At 38.2% G+C, this 22,479-nt stretch overlaps 2 protein-coding genes across 3 annotated transcripts; one reads left to right on the top strand and one right to left on the bottom strand.

Moving 5' to 3' along the window:
* Positions 1–6: 6 nt before the first annotated feature.
* LOC120421361 (uncharacterized) lies at positions 7–16,087 on the bottom strand. Of its 2 annotated transcripts, XM_039584560.2 has the most exons (5): positions 15,824–16,087; positions 9,671–10,815; positions 9,318–9,614; positions 5,992–6,129; positions 7–602 (listed from the first exon to the last, which is right to left on the bottom strand). In XM_039584560.2, exons 2-5 carry the CDS (start codon positions 10,014–10,016, stop codon positions 328–330), a joined length of 1,056 nt encoding a protein of 351 aa, XP_039440494.1. In that variant the 5' UTR covers positions 10,017–10,815; positions 15,824–16,087; the 3' UTR covers positions 7–327. The 2 variants fall into 2 exon arrangements, with proteins under 2 accessions (XP_039440494.1, XP_039440487.1); XM_039584553.2 differs by lacking the exon at positions 15,824–16,087 and having other exon boundaries at positions 9,351–9,614; positions 9,671–10,697.
* A 956-nt stretch (positions 16,088–17,043) lies between these two features.
* On the top strand, positions 17,044–21,283 carry LOC120421349 (protein NASP homolog). The gene is made up of 4 exons (XM_052709777.1): positions 17,044–17,240; positions 19,678–20,389; positions 20,447–20,721; positions 20,786–21,283. Exons 2-4 carry the CDS (start codon positions 19,699–19,701, stop codon positions 21,053–21,055), a joined length of 1,236 nt encoding a protein of 411 aa, XP_052565737.1. The 5' UTR covers positions 17,044–17,240; positions 19,678–19,698; the 3' UTR covers positions 21,056–21,283.
* Positions 21,284–22,479: the final 1,196 nt, after the last annotated feature.

Genomic DNA, 22,479 nt, shown 5'->3' with positions numbered 1-22,479 from the left:
TAGCGATTTGATTTGTTCTACAAAGAGGTGGTATTGAATTCGTTAGATGGGTGTTTTTCTTTTAATATGTACGTGGTATGTTAGTGTGTATCTTAAACTGGATAGGCCACACTACTGATCGATTTCAAAGATGTGGGGGTGGAGGGAGGAAGGGAGAGTCTAGTTGTTGGTTCTTCTTCAATGGCTGTAGAGCGTGTTGTGGATGGGGGTAAAACAATCTTGGAACATGCAGAGAAGTACCTATTAACCACAGATCACGCACCGCCGCGACGCATTTGCCTATGTCACATTGTAGACGGCCACCTTGTTGAACTTGATTTTGAATCATCAAATCATTGCCGACAGCGGGTTGAATCTCATGATCTTGGACAGCAGTATCCAGAGGAACGCGGTGAAGGCGCACAGAACGACGCCACCCCAGCCGAGGTCGAGGCTCCAGGCGGTTACGATGACCCGCGCGTCCAGCAGCGGCTGAGCGTACAGATAGTCCGGCTTGATGGCGACCACGCCGTCGATGGACACGCCGTAGTCGATCTCCGTCAGCGGACGTCCTTGCTGGCGCTTGAAGTGTATTATCATCAGCGTGAACAGTGCAAACAGAGCTGAAACGATAAACATGGGGAGGAAGCAGGAGGAAAAGTAATCTAGTTAATAGATGCATGCTATAGCTGGATTTCTGCTCTTGCTTTTTTGGAGCGCAATCACAAAAATGATAAAATTTATAGATAGTGTCTGTTTGGCGCCTCACCAAAGTCACTGCATTGGGTAGATTGCTGCCCAATGGTTTGAGCGAGAGAGTACAACATTGTGAAACATGATAGCTTGTGTTTCATTCTTGTGTGAGCGCAATTTTCATAAAGATTAGATTTTATTCTGCGGCTTTGTTTGTTGTGTCTTCTGCCCATGCAAATTAGACAAATGATAAGGAATATTATTCTCGGTATGCACGAACATGGGATACACGTGTAGGTTATGTTGTTTGTAAATTCAGCATCAAAACTGTGAACAAGTTTTGCATTCTTATATTTAGGCAAGTTGAAAAGTAATTTTAAATCAGTTTGAAAAATAATTCCTTTATTGGATCTACACAGAAAAAAATATAATAATCATCAGGAAAAGATGACAGATTTTGTGTCAATAAAATTTGTAATATTACATCAGGAATTGGTGAAAATTCATCAGTTTTTGATGATTTTTTATCAGGTTCATATTTTTACACATTTTTTATGAAATATTACTAAAAAAAGAGTTAAAATTCAACCTACCAAATTTTCAACATTGCAAAATTCAACTTAAATTTCGTGTACGATATTCCAGAGTTCCAGAGATATTGCAGTTTAGAGTAGATTTTTCACAATTTCCGCGAAAAATGCGAAAATTTTTAATGGTGCCAAAAAAGATTGTTGGTAACAACTTCGTCACCGAATTTAACCCTCTACTGCCCAAATTTTTTCTCCGATTTTTTTTATTTTTCCCGTGTTCAGGAGGTCATTTTGAGCAACTTTTGTTCTACGAAAAACTTTACTTCTCTTGTTTTATGTTTTTCTTGTTTCATTTTTAGTATTTTAATTTGCATTTATCTTGTTTAGTTTATGTTTGTTTTTGGTAGTTGTTGGCCTATTCTACCACCTCCTATCATTACATTTCGCCTATAAAATTTTTTCATGTTTTTACAGTTACTTTTTCATTTTTTTGCTTGTTTTTCACATTTTCTGCTATAAAATGGCACCATTATCATTTAAATTGTAAAAAAATGCGTAAAGGCATAGTCTGGGACACTACAAAAATTACTGCATACTTCTTTTTACTTAAAATATAGGAAATGTTAGTAAAAAACACAGCCAAAGTTGACCATTAAAAAACTGACATTTTTAAAAACATTGGCAAAGTCACATAAAACAAGTAAAACTTCAAACCCATAAATTTTCTAAAATTTTAAGAGTCCTCCTTTCTAATGCTTTTTAAAGATCAAAAATTGGTTGAAAAATGGATTTTTGGCGATTTTTTAAATCGATGCCCGTCTGAAGGCGGGGTTGGGTTGTAGAAGGTTTTAAGCTTGATCAGAAAATGTTGGCGATTGTCCACGATCCATACAAAAAAGTTTTTTTTTGTATGGACGATTGTCCACGAGGATGGGGTGGATGATCTATCTTCTATGAAAGAAAACAAAAACAAAAATGTAGTTCAAATTGCTAGGTTTTGGTAGAAAAGTAAGTGAAAGGTGGTTACAAAAGGTGGATCATTAGCGTGTCCCAAAAACACGAAGTCGAGGAAATCAATGTGCTCAGTTCTCAAATGATAGATGATCATGTAAGAAACAACTCTCTCATACATGAAAACTTTCGGAAAAATCGTTTACCATGTTCCCTGGGCATTTTTTTGAAAAAAGTCAAATTTTTCGACAATTTCAAGAAATCTGTTCAGAAATAATGAAAAATCTTAAAATTTCAAATAGGCTATACTAGAAAATGATGGTCTGTGGTCTAATAAACATGTTAATGTATCGATTTGGCCTTTCAAAACCTTGTTTTCACTTTCCTGGTAGCTTTTATGTCGAAAAAAAACGAGTTTTGCTATATTTTTTCAATTGTTTCCCTTGGTATTGAACACACAAATTTCCTCATCTGTAAAGATACTTGCATCTTGTAGGAAATTTTCCGCTGAAGATTTGTGTCTAAGGGAAATTTTTGATGAAAATATAGGGAAAAGATTGAAAAAAATATAGAGCAGTTCTCTAGGATTTCGGTCATTCGATTTTTTTTGTATTTTTTCATCCGGCTGAAACTTATTTGGTGCCTTTGGTATGCCCAATGAAGCCATTTTGCATCATTAGTTTGTCCATATAATTTTCCATACAAATTTGGCAGCTGTCCATACAAAAATGATATGTGAAAATTCAAAAATCTGTATCTTTTGAAGGAATTTTTTGATCGATTTGGTGTCTTCGGCAAAGTTGTAGGTATGGATACGGACTACACTGGAAAAAAATGATACACGCAAGATACACGGTAAAAAAATTTGGTGATTTTTTTTATTTATTTTTTTATCACTAAAACTTAATTTGCAAAAAAACACTATTTTTATTTTTTGATATGTTTTAGAGGACATAAAATGCCAACTTTTCAGAAATTTCCAGGTTGTGCAAAAAATCATTGAGCTAGTTATGAATTTTTGGATGAATACTGATTTAAAAAAAAATCGAAATATTGGTCGTAAAAATTTTTCAACTTCATTTTTCGATGTAAAATCAAATTTGCAATCAAAAAGTACTTTGGTGAAATTTTGATAATGAATATTTGGCCCTTTTGAAATGTTAGTCTTGATTTGAAAATTTTGAAAATATTGTTTTCGAAAAGATCGGAAAATTTCACAAATGTTTCATATATTAACATTGAAAATCGGACCATTAGTTGCTGAGATATCGACATTAAAAAATGGTGAGCTGTTTGGGTGAGACTTAGAAAACATCAATTTTCCTGTTTTTAAACCTTTGCATTGCAATATCTCAGCAACTAATGGTCGTATCAGCAAAGTCCGAAGAAGCAAAATATAGAGAATTTTCTCAGCTTTTCAAAAATATTTTTTTCAAAAGTGGGCAAACATGCGCACTAATTTTAAAAAATGAAAAACTGCGACTATTAACAAAAAAGTCACCTAAGAATGGATTTAACATGAAAACGGTGAACTTTATCAAAATTTCACCAAAGTACTTTTTGATTGCAAATTTGATTTTACATCGAAAAATGAAGTTGAAAAATTTTTACGACCAATATTTCGATTTTTTTTAAAAATCAGTATTCATCCAAAAATTCATAACTAGCTCAATGATTTTTTGCACAACCTGGAAATTTCTGAAAAGTTGGCATTTTATGTCCTCTAAAACATATCAAAAAATAAAAAAAAAAATAAAAATAGTGTTTTTTTTGCAAATCAAGTTTTAGGGATAAAAAGTTAAATAAAAAAATCACCAATTTTTTTTACTGTGTATCATTATTTTCCAGTGTAGTCCATATCCATACCTACAACTTTGCCGAAGACACAAAATCGATCAAAAAATTCCTTCAAAAGATACAGTTTTTTGAATTTTCACATATCATTTTTGTATGGACAGCTGCCAAATTTGTATGGAAAATTATATGGACAAACTAATGATGCAAAATGGCTTCTTTGGGCATACCGAAGGCACCAAAAAAGTTTCAGCCGGATTAAAATATACAAAAATTAAAATTGAAGAAAAAAGACCGATTTCGTAGAGAATTGCTCTATAGCAAAAACTCGTATTTTTCGACATAAAAGCTACCGGGAAAGTGAAAACAAGGTTTTGAAAGGCCAATCGATACATTAACTTGTTTATTAGAACACAGACCATCATTTTATAGTATAGCTATTTGAAATTTTAAGATTTTTCATTTTTTCTGAACAGATTTTGTGAAATTGTCGAAAAAATTGACGTTTTTTCAAAAAAAAAAAAAATGTCCAGGGAACATGGTAAACTATGGATCATCCTTACATTACGTAACACCGGTTATTCCATTGCTATTATAGTACAAAAGAAGATTTAAAAGTACAGTCCAGACTCGATTACCCGAAGCCTCGATTATCCGAAGTTCGATTATCCAAAGGTTTGTATGGGACTTCAAATCATCGAAACAAAAAAAAATCGTATTATTTTATTTTCTTACTTATAACGTCAAATTCGAGTTCTGCGACCCCATTTTAGTCAGTTTTGAATATGTTTGGCTTTTCAATTACAAAATGTTTTTTTTTTAATGTTTGATCACCGCCATTTTTGCAGCCATGTCGGATTTAAAATTTCTAAATCACTTTAGCGCAGTTTAGGGGTCATACTTAACAATTAAAAATAAGACAACTAAACAATTTTTTTTCGTGGTTCGATTATCCGAAGTGAAAATTTTCCGAGGCCTTTGGATAGTCGAGTCTGGACTGTACTTATCTAGTTTTTAATAATTTTTTAGAGATGATTGAGTTCTTATTCATAAAACAGATTTGTACGATGATATTGTACTGTGAAATTACTAAAATTAATGGCATTTAAAAATCCCTTCATGAACTATTTTGGATGTCATAAATCTTGGAAGGGGACATCTTAAACTAACTTCTCCCATCAAAACGCTTTAGGTACATTCAAATTTCATAATAAGTTCGTTACAGCCAACTGTGCGTCATGTTCAAAACAGCTGATGTTTGAAATTAACTACCTTTGGCCGTGGTCCGTTTCAGAGTCATTGATTCCAAAACAGCCCCCTCCCAAAAAAAGTGAGACGTCCTGTGTCTAAATCTAAGCTTCTGTCGGAACTTGTTTTCGTGCATGCTCACCAACAAACGGTTTGACGATTATTTGTGCTTGTCATGCCACAAGCTATCCCACCCACCTTCCTAGGCCTTAGGACCCAGAACTTGCATGTCGGTAACGTTTCGTGCTCCAGTTTTTTTTCGGTCGATTTTGCCTTTTGGCCTGACAACGACGAGCCCCGAAAGCTTTCTAGACTTACACACATTGCCAGCGTCTGTTGTGGGGCTTGTCACTTTCGACTCATTCTCTCTCTCGGAGCTGTCGGCAAAACCATTCCGGAGCGCATCATTTGGTGATGGCAGTGGCCCATCAAAGGATCCATTTTCCGTACCTTCTCGCATGTCGTTACAACTGAGAGGAGGATGTCGTTGACTTTTTTTATGCATTGTGTTTATGAGCAGTTCTCCAGAAAAAAACGCAGTTACCTATCATAACAACCTTTTTCAAGAAATTAAAGATGATATTTGAAAAAAAAAAGCAATTTTTCGTTAAAAAATAACATTTAAAAATTCCTAAACAATTGTTATTTTTCAGAGAACTGCTCATTGTGTTCAGAACAAAACACCGACTCCAACTGCTCTCCAGGGCACACGCTTCTGCTGGAGAGCTATTTTTAGCCCGTGTTGTAGAAGGAACAGAAAACCCTGTTTTTCGTGCGCTTTATTTATAATACTCACCGGCCAACAAGTACATCACGCCGGTAACCAGCACGGCACTGATCTGCCGCTGACACACGCCAAATGCCCCGACCAGGGCGGCACTACCCAGGATGATAAGGCACACCAGTGAGCAGGAGATCGACAGGTTCTGCATTCCTGGGAGGGGGTGACGTTAGATTTGTGTGAAGACGAGAAACATTAGATTTTAGGTGTAGAGGAAAATATTCATTCGGAGTGTAAGTTAAAGTAGGGCAGAAGCAGCAGCGGGATTGGGAAATAGTGTCATTGCAAAGTGTTTCGTTTGGTTGGAAGGAGCAGGATTTGTGGGTGGAACTCGCAAAAGGCGAGGGCATGTCATGTTGTGCTAGCGTGAGGTGAGCGTTCTAGGAGCAAGCGTAAAGTTCAATCTAAGCGCGTTTAATGCTGTCTTGCAGGTCTGAGTGAGTCCTTTCATCAGTTTTTTACAGTTCAAAAAAGGACGTTGTTACAGACAAATTGGGGTCAACATTTCGAGGGATTGTTTGATCATCAAATTTGCACTTATTGCATAAATAAAACATAAATAATCGATACTTGTTATATTGCTTTTAAAATGACAAGTTCACAAGCTTTCAAAATTGTATGTAACTTTTAGAAATGCTCGATTGGATTCATTCTCTTTGCATTTTTGAATAATAATGATTATTGGAAAAAATCGAAATTTCATACCTATAACTTTTTTGGCCTCATTTTTTATATAAATTTTAATTGGAATCGAAAAGTACTTTACAAATTTTTTGATAAGGTGCCTCGTTTTCAAGATATAGCCACCGAAATTTTGATTTCAGTGAAATATTTGCAGTTTTTCGATTTTTAAAAAGAGTGACCATGAGTGACCATCTCTGATTTTTTTTAGGTTCAGAAAAATTGGGTCCTAAAATGAAGCTTAGATTGCTGATATTATTGTTTACAGCGATAAAGCTTATTTTTCTGAGTACAATGACCCTTTGTACGACCACAAATAGTTTAAACTGGATTTTTAAATCAATTTTGTAAAATTAACCTCGCGGTCCAGACATAAAAGCTCCTACTTGACAGCTCGTTCCAAGGGGACCATGGTTGATCCATCGAAAAAATGTTGTCTTGTCAAAAAAAAAATTTTGCATTAAAATGAAAAAAAAGTGATCAGAAATGGTTTTTAATCGTGTTTTTAAGTGTTGTACATAAAATTGACATAGGGCTTTAGTACCCAATTGCTAGAAAATTGTCTAAGAGACATAGAATTTGATCTCTGGTTGCTGAGATACAGCGGCTTAAAAAAAAGGAATAGGAAAATTGAAGTTTTCTAAGTCTAACCCAAACAAACTTCCATTTTCTAATGCCGATGTCTTAGCATGGTTCGATGTTCAATGTTAAAAAAATGAACATTCGTGAAATTTTCCGATCTTTTCGAAAACAATATTTTGAATTTTTTTTAACCTATACTAACATATTTAATAAAAAAAAACAAAACAATAAAAATAAATCATGTAATTATCTAAGCTTCTTTCTCAAATATGATCAAAATTGGTCAACATTTACCCATTGATACTCGAGGGTGATGTTTGTATTGAAAAATCGATAAAAATGTAAGGAGAAACTAGTTTTTCTTTGGTTGGGCTAGTTTAAAACTATGTTGATTTTTTTGTGTTTTTTGTTTAATTTTTTTTTGGGAAATTGCTGAAATTTATAATTATTCATAAAAGTTGTCATTATGTATTTATATTAATTTAACTAATTTGATCAATTATACGTATTATATCAAGTATACCAGGGGTGACCAAAGTATGGCCCGCGGGCCAAACGTGGCCCGCGAGGTGATTTTTTGTGGCCCGCGGACCCATTTTGAGTGATCATGTAAAATGGCCTTTTATCACTAGTAAAGTTATTTTAAACTTTAAAAAAATAAGGTTTATTTGAAACTTTTTTATGCTTATCTTTTTTGTGCTAATCTATTTTTATTTTTAATTAGTAAAAAACTGATGATTTTTTTTTTATATTTTGATCCTCATTTAGGGCACAAATATTTTGTTCAAAAATCACACAATTTCACACGTTTCAATGTGATGTGAGTGAAACCTTCATCAAACGTTTTTGGAAATATTTATAAAACTTTCAAATTTGAATTAAGCAGAAATCTATAATAATTACACAATATTAATTTCTATATTAATTTCAAAGTCATAATGACCATTTTATGAATTGACTCCAATTTTACTTTGCACTTAGAAACCTTCCTCCGGGATTCGAACTCATGACAGTTAGATAACGAATCTGATTGACTACCATCTGATTCAGGCAGAAAAAATGTTGAAATCGGAGGATCAAGGATGTTGCAAATATTTTACAAATCTTTTGTCGACCAACCCTCCCCTCCCGCTATTTGAATTCTAGTCAATTTTCGATGAATAAGTGTTTTTTCGCTATAATGTTATTATTTTCGTCGAATCTTATATTTTTTTGAAAATCATTATTTACAAACTTTTTTTTTATTTAAATGTTGAAATTCTGGCTCTCAACGATTTTTTTATTAGTCACACTTAATTTAATGATAAAACTACGCCGTAAATTTGGCCCGCAAACTGATTTCAGCTTAAAAATTGGCCCGGCCTCCAAAAACTTTGAGCACCCCTGAAGTATACGCTACCAAAGCTATAATCTCGTAGATTGATTCTCCGAATTAGACGGATGAAAGGACTCACTACTACATGAGTTGTGCTATTCTTGCTGTTTCCAATGTCTTCATAGTGCCGAGGCCACCACGAGCCCTTATGGCATGCTCTGCTCCGACTAGGCAGAGAGACATCTAGTCCGCCTAACATCGTTACTGTCGCGCAATTTTATGAGCCCTCCCCTCTCTTTATTGACATTGCAAAATAAGTGCCATATCGAATGACTATTGATTAGAAGCATGCGGCGTCACACTTCTTGCTATGGATGGCAAAGCTAAACTTTGGAAGCGGCTTTTCTAGGTACAACAAACGAATTACGTGAGCAAACTAATCTCTCAATTGGTGAAACCACACACGCACTGCACTTCACTTTGGGAAACCTGGTCATTCTTGGGCGATTGACCGCTAGGATTTGTGACACGGGAGGACGGTTCCCGCGCAATTAGTTAGGGGTTGTTTGGGGGGATTATCAAAATTGGAGTTATTACGGATGGATGATAGAGGTTGAGAAAGGCTTTGATCATTGAAGTGGAACGATTAATAATTTGACAATTTATTGGAGAGAGAGAGAGAGAGAAGGAGGAAGTAATAGACAGTGACAGGGCCGTTGAAGTTAAACAAGGTGAATTGCTTTTCACACGCAGTTGTACCTACTTAAATGCGGATGTAATGAGGGCTGGAACTCACTGTGTTGCCATTCGGCACGGGTATTTTCTTCGTTGGCGTTCGGTTGGGCGCCGTTGTCGGTATTGCCGGCGAGATAGTTGACGCACTGGTCGACCTGCGGGAAGCCGTCTTCGGACATTGACCGGAGCTCGTCGGGCGTGAGATCGACGCACAGCGTCCAGATGCCGCCGTTCATCGGCACCAGGAACACGTTGGCTCGGTTGTCCACTGGCGACGGTTTGTTGTTCCGAGGTCCGTAGCCGTAGCGTCGTGGCAGGTCAAGATCTGTAAAGGGGATGACTTCATACTCTTGGTCTGAAGAAATGGCTTTTGATTCTTACCTTTTCTCCTAGCGTCTCCGGACTTTCGGTGCATCTCGGACAGGGAGAACTTGGCCGCCCGGCCGTCCAGGTACCACTGCAGCTCGATGGACGATTTGTTTGCGAGTCGTTCCAGGTGGTCCCGGTTCCAGGACACGTGCTCCCAGTGATCGGTCATGATGGCGGCGCAGAGCATGGCCGTCGCGCTCGAGGTCATCAGCAATGTGAAGAATAGGAATAGAACCGGTGGTGGCATCATACAACAGGTCGCCGTGCCGGCTTGGGTTTGGTGGTGTGCGGTAGAAGTGATGGTGGCGCCGCCCTGTCCTGCAGTAGTCGTGGTCATGGTCGTGGTCGACTGTTGCATACTAGGCCTATAGTGCTGATAATAATAGCTATCAATGCTGGGCGATTTATCGTAACTGCTATTGTTGACTAGATAATCTTCGTTCAGGGTAAAGTTGATGTTGTTGTTGGTATCATTTGAGGGACAGTTCGCACCGGTTAGGGCGTCGTAGTCATATTGATAGTATTGGTGCGATTGTTGCCGCCGGTGGTTATGTCCCGACGGCTGTAGCTGGTACCGGTACGAGTTGTTCCGGTGTATTACCGGCCAACTGCGCGTCGTACTCTTGTTCCGTACGTATTCCGTCGCGGGCCGGTCCACGGTGCCTGATGTTTCTGCGCCCGGCGCCTGAATATCGATGCCGGAGTCGTTCGTTGAGCTATTATAGTAGTGGCTGTTATCGATTCTTCGGGTGGCAGTTTCGGCTTGTTCTTGATGTGACTGTGGATGGTTATGGTTATGTCTGTTGTTGCTGCTGCTGCTGCTACTGATGGAAAAGGAGGGATTGGTGGTGATGTTTGTGGGGGGTCCGCTTCCCGCACCCAGCTCGAAGGTGACTGCAGTTCCGTCGTCTTCGTCGTTGGTCGGAGTCGGTGGTTGGGGAGGGGGTATAGTCGGTGGTGCTAGCTGGTAGGTCGTCACGGTTGAAGCCGCCGGTAGACAACGGGTCGTCACCTTTAGTTTACAGCCACCCGATCTGGTTTTTACGAGTCATAAATCGGTATCGAGTTTCTTCATTTTGTCCCTGGCGCTGTCTATATTTATCTTTAAATTCTCTCCAACCGGCTCGACTGCGTGTCCTGTTCCTTGCTGGTCCAACCTAAAGAGGAGCAAGAAGCGATAAGGAAGGAAATTACTACACACTTATCCCACACAACATGGTGCCAACCAAAAAAAGATCTAAATAAGATGAGTAGGAAAACGATTCCATGTAACAACAGTGCATAGTGGTCCAGAACGCAAAATTAAGTGGAAACTGGATTTTCTAAAATTAGTGAAGTTTTGGAGCTTTGGTGTCTTCAGAAGAGTTGTTGCAAATGGAAAGGGGCAACTTTTGATTTGGTTGAAAATTAGGGTGGTTCACGATTAGGGTGATTTTGAAAATCTAACTTTTCATGAATATTTTTGGGATTTTTTTGACTTCTAGAAAGTTGTTAGGCTTGCCAATTCATGCAACTTTGTCCAAGACACCAAAATTTTATCTCGTAATCTACGCCTTCTACGACCAAATTTATAGAAAGCATCTGAGCAAACCTTCAAAAATCAGTTTTTTGAACGTGGCAATTCAGGGTTAAGTTTTAGAGAAAAGTGATGTTCGGGGCACTTTTAGAACTCTAAAAAACGAACATTTTTCTTATTTGACATGTCAATTTGGACTTAAGGGTAAAAAGTTACAGCCATTTTAAGGTAAAAAAGATGCAAATTTAAAACTTAAATATTTCGAAAAGGCGCAAGCCAAATTTTAAGCACCAGGTTGCATTTGAAAGAGGAGATCTAGCACTACAAACGCTGAAAAAATCTCAGGGGTGTTTTTCTTTAAACTCGAAATATCTTCATTTGAAAAAGTCTAATTTTCAAGGGAAAACCATATGGGACCACCCTAACGAAATTCGAAAATTTTCCAAATATATGTTTTTCCATGTAATTTTGCCCGCTGAATCTGAATCTGTCCTCAAAATCGAGCCAAATTGTCAACAAATCGATGTTTGGTTATATTTTGTGTTTAAATGATAATTTTACATGGAAACCCAAAATATAACCAAAAATATTTCGTGTTTAAAGAAAAACACCCTTGAGATTTTTCAGCGTTTGTAGTGCTAGATCTCCTCTTTCAAATGCAACCTGGTGCTTAAAATTTGGCTTGCGCCTTTTCGAAATATTGAAGTTTTAAATTTGCATCTTTTTTACCTTAAAATGGCTGTAACTTTTTACTCTTAAGTTCAATATGACATGTCAAATAAGAAAAATGTTCGCTTTTTAGAGTTCTAAGAGTGCCCCCAACATCACATTTCTCTAAAACTTAACCCTGAATTGCCACGTACAAAAAACTGATTTTTGAAGGTTTGCTTAGATGGCTTCTATTAATTTGGTCGTAGAAGGCGTAGATTACGAGATAAAATTTTGGTGTCTTCGACAAAGTTGCATGAATTGGCAAGCCTAATAACTTTTTAGAAGACAAAAAAAATCCCAAAAATATTCCTGAAAAGTTAGATTTTCAAAATCACCCTAATCGTGAACCACCCTAATTTTCAACCAAATCAAAAGTTGCCCCTTTCCATTTGCAACAACTCTTCTGAAGACACCAAAGCTCCAAAACTTCACCATTTTTCGGAAAATCCATTTTCCACTTAATTTTGCGTTCTGGACCAATGTGCGGTGGTGCAATCGACTACGTCCTTGATGCTTTCTTGGCAGCCTCAGCATTGCTACACAGCTACACAGCACTGTATAGCCCAGCAGTAAAGGGCGCCATGTGACAACACTTGGCAACACTGCTCATTATGCATAATTAATGTGCAGCAGTGGAGGTGGGTGGGAGTGCGGGGGGACTTTTTTGGGTTGTTACAAACTGCTGTAGGGGAGAGAGCCTCTCTAACGAAAGTTTTCAAGGAGTTTTCCGCTGAAGTTTTGGCAAAGAATTGTTTTCTCATTTCCTTGCTTGAAATTGGCTCAATCATTAAAATGGAACAAACGGTTAGGTAATGCTCAGTTCCATCTTCATCGCTGTTCTGATTTTGGGCCATCATGACGAAGAGTTGAAAAAGAATCATTTACCTCAACGAAGACACGATTTGAGTTATAATTTTTTTTTTCATTAAATAAAACTGCTTTAAGTGTGTGGCTCAAAATAAAAGTCTTTTTCATCTAAAATATATATAAAATATCCTTAAATTTTTTAATGTGATGGATGATTTCCTCACTTCGTTTTATTATTTTTAAAATCTTTTTAATGTTTGTTTACCCCCCAAAAAAAGTTATCTTTAACTTAAAATTTTATAATTATTTTCATTCAACCCTCTTCAGCTCAATCCCGCCTCGGTTTTCGCTTTTCAACCATTTTTTGATCATTATGAAGCTTCGGGAAAAAGAACTCTTAAAACTTAAGGAATGTATTATTAGATTAGGAAGTTTGACTTGTCCCATAGGTTTGTTTTTTAAAACCAGTTTTTTAGGGATCTACTGTGTTCTTTACTTAAATTTCCTATAGGGGCCATACAAAACAAAATTCATTTTGCAATATTTCATCACCGCCATTTTGATCACCATATTGGATTTAAATATTCTCAAATCACTTCAGCGTAGTTTAGGGGTCATTGTGTTCGATTATCCGAAGTGTAATTTGTCCATGGCCTTCGGATAGTCGAGTCTGGAATGTATATGTAAAATTGAAGTTCGAAAAATCAAAATCGGACATTTGCTTGTGCACATTTGGATTTTAAATCATTTAGTCAGTGTGATTAAATAATAAAAATAAGTTCGCTCTACAGCATTGCCTTGGTGTTCTCGATTGCGAGATTCCTACTTGGAACTAGGTGTCCGAAAGTGATTCGGGGCAGTAGATTTATAAAGCAGGTATTATACTATGACACACAAACAAATTTAAGGAGGTATGTATTAGGCTATGGCAAACAAACAAGCTCGCACTTTTTTTGTGTTTGACAGTTTGCCAAACTCGTTAACTGGTTTGTGGCAAACTCGCAAACAACTCAAAAGCTAGAGTTTTTTTTCAAAGGTCGTATAAGCTATCGTTTCATTATGTTTACAGGACCACTTAAAAAAAAAACTCTAGAAATGTATGCAGACTGACGTTTCTGCAAACAAACAAAGTAGGCAAAAAGCCAAACTGTCATAAAGTGCGAGTTTTATCGTTTGTTTTTCATATTAATTCTAATAGGGGCAGGGGGGGGGGGGAGGGGGCAGAATGGTCCACCTAAGTAAAATGCACCAAAAACCATAGAAAAACATACACATTTATGAATTCAGTGTAGTAGGCTTATGCTTTGGAATGGTCCCTTCATTGTTATATACACATAACATGATTGATGATTTTTTTTACTTAAAACTATTTTTGAGCCACCTTAAAAAAAATTTTTTTTACTACTTTTTCAGGGTGCGGGGCAGAATGGGCCACCTTAGAAAACAATCCATTTCTTCAAATACAACGTTGAATGGTGTGAGGACCTTTCATACATAATTTACATGAGGTTTGATGACTTTTATAAAAATAGTAACTTAACAAAACAAACATTTTGGAAAATAGTGTTAATATGTCCAAATAAGACACAATTTCTACAAATATGCAACAAAACAACAAACAAAGCTACCAGTACTGAAATAGTCCATTAAATCAATTTTTTTGATTGTTTTTATAAGGCAGGAAAAGGGTGGCCCATTCTGCCCCCAAGTGGATGTTAATTCAACACTTCCACTACCAAGCCTCTAAATGATTTGAAGGTTACGTTCTTGTTTGTTTACCTATTACGGCCCTGGTAACATTCTAAGCATTGAACAAACTTTTTCAAACAATCTAACTTTTCAGAAAGCTTATTTAAAAACCTCAAAATAAATAAAATTTGTGTGGTTATGTAAAGAAATTTACATTTTTGCGCATAATTCGAAAAATACAATGAATTCAAATGTGGTTTTCTGTTTGGTGATGTTTTTTGATGTCTTTTATAAGACCCTTGCCTCATAGTTGTTCTAAATTCATTATAAAGCCCAAAACCAAGGGTGGCCCATTCTGCCCCTGTTTAACATTAAATTTTGAAATTTGTGAAATCAATCAATAATATCGAAACATTGCTGTTGATTCGTTACATTTGTCTTGATTTGTTTTAAATTTTAGTACCTATGAGACCATCCATAAAACACGTCACTGTTTTTGAACATTTAACCCCCCCCCCCTCCTTCCTCTCTTGAACAATAAATAGTCCATAAAAATTATCGTTTTTGTATGGAGCGTAGATAATCTCGAAACACAAGTGTTTTATGGATGGCCCCTAATGAAACTGATAAAATATTGAAAATTATTTAGGATTAGAAATCATTAACGTTTGAATTCTTAATTTATTATCAAAAATATGTATTATTATTTATCTAAAACCGGGACAAAATATAAAAATTTCAGGAATTCGTTGATTCCCGATTTTAGAAAAAATCCCGCGATTTTTGTCGCGGGAAATCCCGGGATGGACGCATTGGTGCTAAGGCAAATGATAGAGAGATTCATGAAAATATCGTTTATTTATTGATGTTCTTTTGAGATTTTTGAAGAGAGTTTCTGTGTCTCTAACTAAGATTGAAATGCTTGTCCTAATATAATTGTTTCTCGAAACTTGCACAACTCAATGCTGCAATAGTTTATGTCATGTTGACAATCAATCTGTAATGATGATATTTGTATATCAAACAACATGGAGGATCATTTTTTTAAATTCATAACTTGGTTAATAAAATTGGTAGCAAAGCTAAATCGATATCTTTGACCGAAAAATTATGGCATTGATGGAGATCGTCACTTAAGGGTACCGTCATCAGGGGTGACATTGGGTCTGGGGGTGAGATTGGATCATACAAATTTTGTTTTTGTATGATCCAATCTCAAAACCCAATGCCACCCCTGATGACAGTAGTTAATATTTAACACATTTCATGACCCTAATTTGATTAACATATTCTGTAAATTAAACATTCATTCACCATGTATGTCCTTTGTTTGTAGGTTCACGACCCATCGTGTAACGGCTAATTGTTTTACATTGAATTTCTTTATTTCCCTTGTCGGCAGACACAAATAAAGTGAAATTTGCTCCCCTTTTGCTGCTTACCTGTCAGGACTCGCCGCGCTGTGTGGTTGCACTCTAGCAGCGGTTGGGGTAGTAGTAGTTGTAGTGCTGCAGGTGCTTTTGTTACGTGCATGAATCCTTTCGAGTAAAGGGGGTTGAAGAAAAATCAGGATGCGACTTTCTTTCGATTCTACGCCGTGCACTTGGTGACGATGCACAATAAGATCACACTATTCAAACACTTGCTTGGGGTTGATTTTTGAAGGTGAAATCATGGATCACGTATTCACTTTCACAAAGAACTTGCTTTTCCAAATTTCTGCACAACAGCAAACTAATTTTACTTTTGGTAGCAAAACTTTTCGTTTTATATTTAGCAATGAAGGCAATTTTAGCGACTTTTGACTTTGAGTAGTGAGCACGAGCCTTTCGATAGGCAAGCAAGCAGTGAAAACTTTTTTCTCGCTTTTCCGACTCTAGTAGTGCAAGAACATTGACACACTTTTCACTCGTTTCAGCACACTTTTACTACACGCACAGAGAACAGAGATTTCCATAAAAAATGACGATGACGATGAAAAATATTAGAAGGCAAAGCGGTACCGAGTTTCGAAAAGCAATAACTGGTTCCGGACTTTTTTCGTTTGGATCCTACAAATTTTCAACCCTGTTTTTTCTTCTCTTCTTCCTGCTGCTCCTCCGTGTCTTTCACTCGGACACCGATTCCCGGACGGATCCTTTCGTGCTGAGCGCTCGCGATACTATGAACCATTCGGGGCGAATTTCGTCCTGACGAGGTCTCTCGCGTGTATCCTAGAGAGTGTGCACTGGGGTGGCTCGATATGCAGATGTTCAATTCCAAAATTGAAAAAAACCACATATTTTTAGGTTTTTTTTATTTTTGGATAATTTTTTTTAAATCTAAATCTTAATTAGAAATTTTACCGATGAAAGTAAAGTACTAACTTGCTTTCGGAGAAGACTCAGCATTTTCCAAACTGGTCTAAAACGTGTTTTATGCTTAATTTGGACCGAAAGTTCTTCCATTCAAACGTCGAGCCACCCTAGTGTGCATGGAGGGAAGCAAAAAAGCGCCACATTTCGCCCCATGTTTACCGTAGTTGGGGGCGTGTGTTGGTGGACTGTACGTGTGCTGTGCTGGCCCAAAGCTTGCGCACTGGAAACCCATTCGTGGGAAAATCAATAGGGGGACACCACGACGGCGGTCTGTTTATTGTTTTTGGTGACAGTTTGTTGGACCGGCTGTCCATCAAGAGTTGTGTGTGGCGAGGCAAGAAGATCAGGACGAAGCGCACGTGATAATCGTGTCCTTTCCCGGGTTTTTCCTTTATTTAGAGTGTGTGCGTTGTGTGTGCAGCGTGGAAAAGTAATATTTTGCTCTTTCTTCTTTTGCAGTACCGAGAAGAACCGGTTTGGTGGTTCCATCTCTGTGTAGCAGGTTCGTTTTGTTTTGCCAAACAAATAAAGTGTTTGTTTTGCGCTGGATGTGTGCGTGTGTGTGTTTTTCTGAGTGTCCTTTTTCGATAGAGACATTAGTATTGCTGTTGCTTTGTGGACAAAGGAAACGTATTGCTAACTCGTGATGTGATTGACCGATTCGTGACCTTCGTGAACTTGTTGAATAATAGTTCATTCGATAGAAATTAATTTGTTGAAGTTTGTCATCATTGTAATGTTATGCAATGATTTTAGGAAAAATGAAACAATGTTCAAAGTGGCAATATTTTAGGACCTGTCAAGAGTGCTCAAAGTGGCCATGTATGCAAACTATTGAGCTTGAGTTATGTCTCCAAAAATCATCATTTGCAATAATCATAGTTTGAAAATAATTGCATTACCCTACAGACCTACACTTAATAAAAAATGTAATGTGGAAGATGTAAAATTTTAAGGTGTAATGATGTAATATTACAACAATTTAGACTGAAAAAGTTCATTTTTAGAGCTAAAATTACACATTTTTACAGACATAAACTGCCCCTGATCGCATAAATGTCCCATATGCATTTTCATCGATTTCGAGTTATTGATGCAGTTTGGTTCAAAATTGTGTGCTCTTTCGTAAGAGCCTATAACATCCAGTACTTTGTTCTAGAAAACAGGAGGAAATCCAGTTTTTTCGCGAAAACTTAACACGTAGCCTTATGTATGGGACAAACTTCAAATGCGTTTTTCTCAGCTTACTGTTTCTGCATATGGGACATTTATGCGAACATGGGCAGTAAAAGAACATCATTTTTTTAACTGTGTATACCATGGTTGCGGCTTGTGTCTTACAAGTAGAAGTTTCAGGGATCAAATCTCTAGAAATTTGGTATTCAGCTTTCAATTTCAGTCGACTCTCTGGTTGCCAATATCGAAGGGACCATCGAGGGATCTGTTCTGACTAACGTGATAGTAAAGCTAGTGTTAGACTATGACAAGAAAACAAACAAAAATGCACCTTTTGAAAGTTTGGCAGTTTATCGGCTTTGTTTGTTTGCCTGAATTTGTTTGCAGAAACGTCAACCTGCATACATTTAATTTTGTGCGAGTTTACACGATAGTCTAATATCTGCTTACCATCGATTGTTTATTGTTTATTCGTCAAGCTTATGTAGACTACTTACAATTTTCTTACATACTAGATATTATTTCTATTGTACAGATTTTTTCGTAGTTCCGGTTTAGACATGTCGAAATGTATGTACTGTGAATTTTCATTATAAAAGCGCATCATTTGATTTAATGGCGAATTTTTTAAATAATTTGTCGTGTATGCAGTTATTCTAAAAAGTTGTGAATGTCTAAGAGTACGGCTTGGTTCATGAATACTATTGCGTATTACTGAAAATAATGCTGCTGACTGTATGCGTTGAGAAATAATGTCGTTGATGAAAGAGAGCATGGCAAATTTACGACGTTCTTGTAATGATTGTATGTTTATGAGCATGCAGCGTGCTTCATACGATGGGAGAGGAAATGCAGTCCAGTTAAGTTTACGTAGTGCGTACAGTAAGAATTGTTTTTGGACAGATTCAATACGTGCTTGGTGTACGGCATAGTATGGATTCCAGACGATACTACAGTATTCCAAGAGTGGCCTGACATACGTTATATAGAGTAATTTAATAGTATACGGGTCCTGGAAGTTGAATGCAAAGCGCTTTATAAAGCCTAATGTACTTTTTGCCTTGTTTATTATTGTGTTATAGTGTTCTCTTCGAATGAATTCATTGAGGCAACTAATTTTTTTTGCTGATTTTGGTGTGACGTACTTTATGGATGAAGCCTTATTCGCGCACAAGAAAGTATCAAAATTTGAAATTACCCATTCGAAATTAATTTCACTGAACACGAATATGACCCTTAGAATACTCCAAAGTATTCAGAAATCACGGAATAAAGATGGCTTCCAATATGGCGCCTGTAGAATGTTAGGAACATTTATTGGAATGTGTAGTAACCATTCAACCGATCAATTCTATCTAATTTTGGGTCGCTGAATACCAACATGATACTTAAAATACTCCTGTAAATCCAGAATCAAGAACTCCATGATGGCGGCTAATAAATATGGCTTCAGTGGAATCTGGAAAATATTTATCTAATTGTCTAATTTAACTAATTTGGATCGCTGAGCTAGAATATAAACAGTGGTCATTCACCGTCAGAATACTCAAAATTATTCAGAAATCGAGAAATACAAGATGGCACCCAATATGGCGCCTGTAGAATGTTGGGAACATTTATTTGAGGGTGTAATAGCCAATCAACCACTTAGATCTAATTAGTTTGGGGTCGACCCCAAAGTGTGGCGCAATTACATCAGCTATCATGAAAAATTCACCAAAAACCTTCCGGACCAACACATTTTATTTTTTATTGTTTTGCAGAGTCAACCTTACCATCACATAATGGCCGAAAAGTCGGAAACTCTCGTGACCAAGGAGGAAAAGATGGCGGAAGCGAAGGAGCTGTTCGGCCGGGGCAGCCGCAATTTTTGCATGAAACAGTACTCGGAAGCCGCGGACGATCTGAGCGCGTGCTGTGCCATTTATTCCGAGCTGTACGGACCCACGGCGGACGAGTGTGGGCTGCCGTATCTGATGTACGCCAAGAGCTTGACCGCGCTCGGCAAGGACGAGAACAATCTGATTGTTCCCGGAGAGGACGAGGGCGAAGAAGACGGCGAGGGTGAAGAGGATGAGGGAGAGGAGGGTGGCGAAGAAGACGGTGAAGCCGAAGGGGAAGAGAAAGAGGCTGAGGAGAAGATGGAAACTTCTGAGGGAAAATCCGACGCAAACGGAGAAGCCAAGAAGGAAGAGCCCGAGGCTGGGTCGTCTTCAAAGCCGGTGGAAGAACCGCAACCGGGACCGTCGACGTCGACCAATGGCGCTGGGGGCGAGCAAGCCGAGGGAACCGAGGAGGATGACGATGAAAAGGGCGGTGGCAACCTGGAGGTCGCCTGGGAGATCCTCGAACTGGCCGTCAAAATCTTCGAAGCACAGGCCGACAAAGGGTTCGACAATCTGTCGGAGTGCTACTCGGAACTGGCCGGAATCTCCTTCGAGAACACTCACTTCAGCGAAGCCATCAACGATTACAGTAAGTTATGATTCTTTCAAGATTACCGTTAAATTTAAAACTATTTTCCCATCACAGAGAAATCTCTCGCGGTTTACGAGAAAACGGGCAAATCCGACAGCCGCCTGGTTGCGGAGATCTTCTACAAGATTGGTCTGTGCCACGTGATGCTGAACGAGTTCGACGATTCCGTCAAGTCGTTCCGGGAGGCGTGCAGCGAGCTGGACAAGGTGATCGAACAGGAAAAGGCAAAGGAACAGAACGACGAGACCAAGGCCACCATCAAGGACCTCGAGGAGACCAAGCAGGAGATCGCGGACAAGATCGCCGACGTTGAGGAAGCGAAGAAAACGGTTGGTTTGATAAATATTCTATCTTAATTCGTGCTATAATTCGTATTTTTCTGTCGCTTTTCAGTCGATCGAAGAAGTTAAGCGGGAACTGTCCAAACTCATGAACGGAGGCGGTAGTTCGGCGAACGGTTTCGATGCTGGTGCGGGACCGTCCAGTTCTGCCGGTGCAGCCACCGCCACCAACGGATCGTCGTCCAGCTCGAAGAGTGGAGCCGAAAAGCCGACCGACATCTCCCACCTGATCAAGCGCAAGAAGCCCGACACGACCACCACCGAGGTTGAGGGTTCGCCGGCGAAGAAGACCGCCGTCGAGGCGGACAAGGGAAGCGATTAATGGTTGGATGAACTGAAGCTTCGTTTTAGGCCGTAGTGCTAAACATCTGTTCTGTTACTTTCCGCAGGAGGATTCTTTCCAGTTACGTTTACTTTTAAATTATTTTCTCTATTGTCTCGTCATTGTACTTCTTAAGCATTTGGTTAGAGAATATGTAGGTACTTTTCTACGATGTAAGTGTAACAGTAACCTCATTGAAATAAACTTGTGTCAATGTTCTAAACCTGATTTTGGTTCTTTTTTCGTTTTGTTCTTTGTGAAATCTAATCAATATGGGCCCGGGTAAGTCGGCGACCTGTCTACATCGGATGATAGTCAAGATTTTGGACACAACAGCTATCGGTGGAGTGAAAATAGGAAGTAACTTATTTGTCCTAAACAACTGAAGAGCGAGTTTTTTTTTCTACAGTGTGTCACAGGTTGTATTGAGGTGCACCGATTTGGACGACTTTCAGCGATTGTTTGTCCTATACTGCCCATAATTGAAAATTCGGCTATTATGCCAAATCAAGTATTCCGAGAAAAACGCGTTTTAGTGTTGGTCACAAAATCTCCGTCAAGGCAATTTCCCATAAGAGTGGCATATTAGCCGTTTGGTTTTTCGCATCGGCAGCCAAGTCTGAAAACTATTTCAGCGAAATTCAAGTTCCAGGAGATGCGTTGGAACATCCTCTACCACCTGGTGCTAATATCTCGTTTTTGCCAAAAGTGGATATTAGCCGTTTTTTCAATGGTGGGCAGTATACATGAGATGAACACATGCCAAATATGAGCTCTCTAAAAAGTGCATAAATGAAGAAGTTACTGCCATTACAGAGAAAAATGTCTCAAGCTAACCCTTGATTTCTTAGCAGAAAGCGGACATTTTTCTATGAATCGACTATAAAGAGTGTCGATGTGCTGCTTGCAAAGCCAGGCAGTTTGAGCAAGGACGCTCGTAATCTGTCTGGAAACCAGTTCGCTACCTTATCTGTGGACGTAAGCGAGAAGTTGAACGACGGGAAAAGGTTCCACTCATTATTGTGAAAACATCAACATCTGATTCGGTGAGCAAATTGCCTACTGGGTTTATAAAATCTGGTGCCAGCTTTCATTTGCTTGTGGGCTGATGGATTCAAAATTCTACTACCTGGTAGAAAAGACTACAACTTCGTGATCAACTGTACCTGGTTCATTTCGAGAAAGGATCGACAACGCCGTCTGAGCTGAAAGCCGTTTGGGAAATATTCAACATCATTGTGACTTGTGACGTTATCGTCCTGCGCACCGTGACGTGACACAATATTCGAACTGCTTGCAGTTTGGTCATGGTGAAAGCAACTGTTTCATGAAGAGTCGTTTTGCAACCTGCGGAGGTGAGCACAAAACTCAAGCTTGCAACACAATCAACGAGAACATCGAAGCCAAATGCTTTAATTGTTGTG

Source organism: Culex pipiens, chromosome 3, assembly GCF_016801865.2.
Source record: "Culex pipiens pallens isolate TS chromosome 3, TS_CPP_V2, whole genome shotgun sequence".
NCBI lineage: Eukaryota > Metazoa > Arthropoda > Insecta > Diptera > Culicidae > Culex > Culex pipiens.
This window is presented reverse-complemented; position numbering and strand designations above follow the sequence as displayed.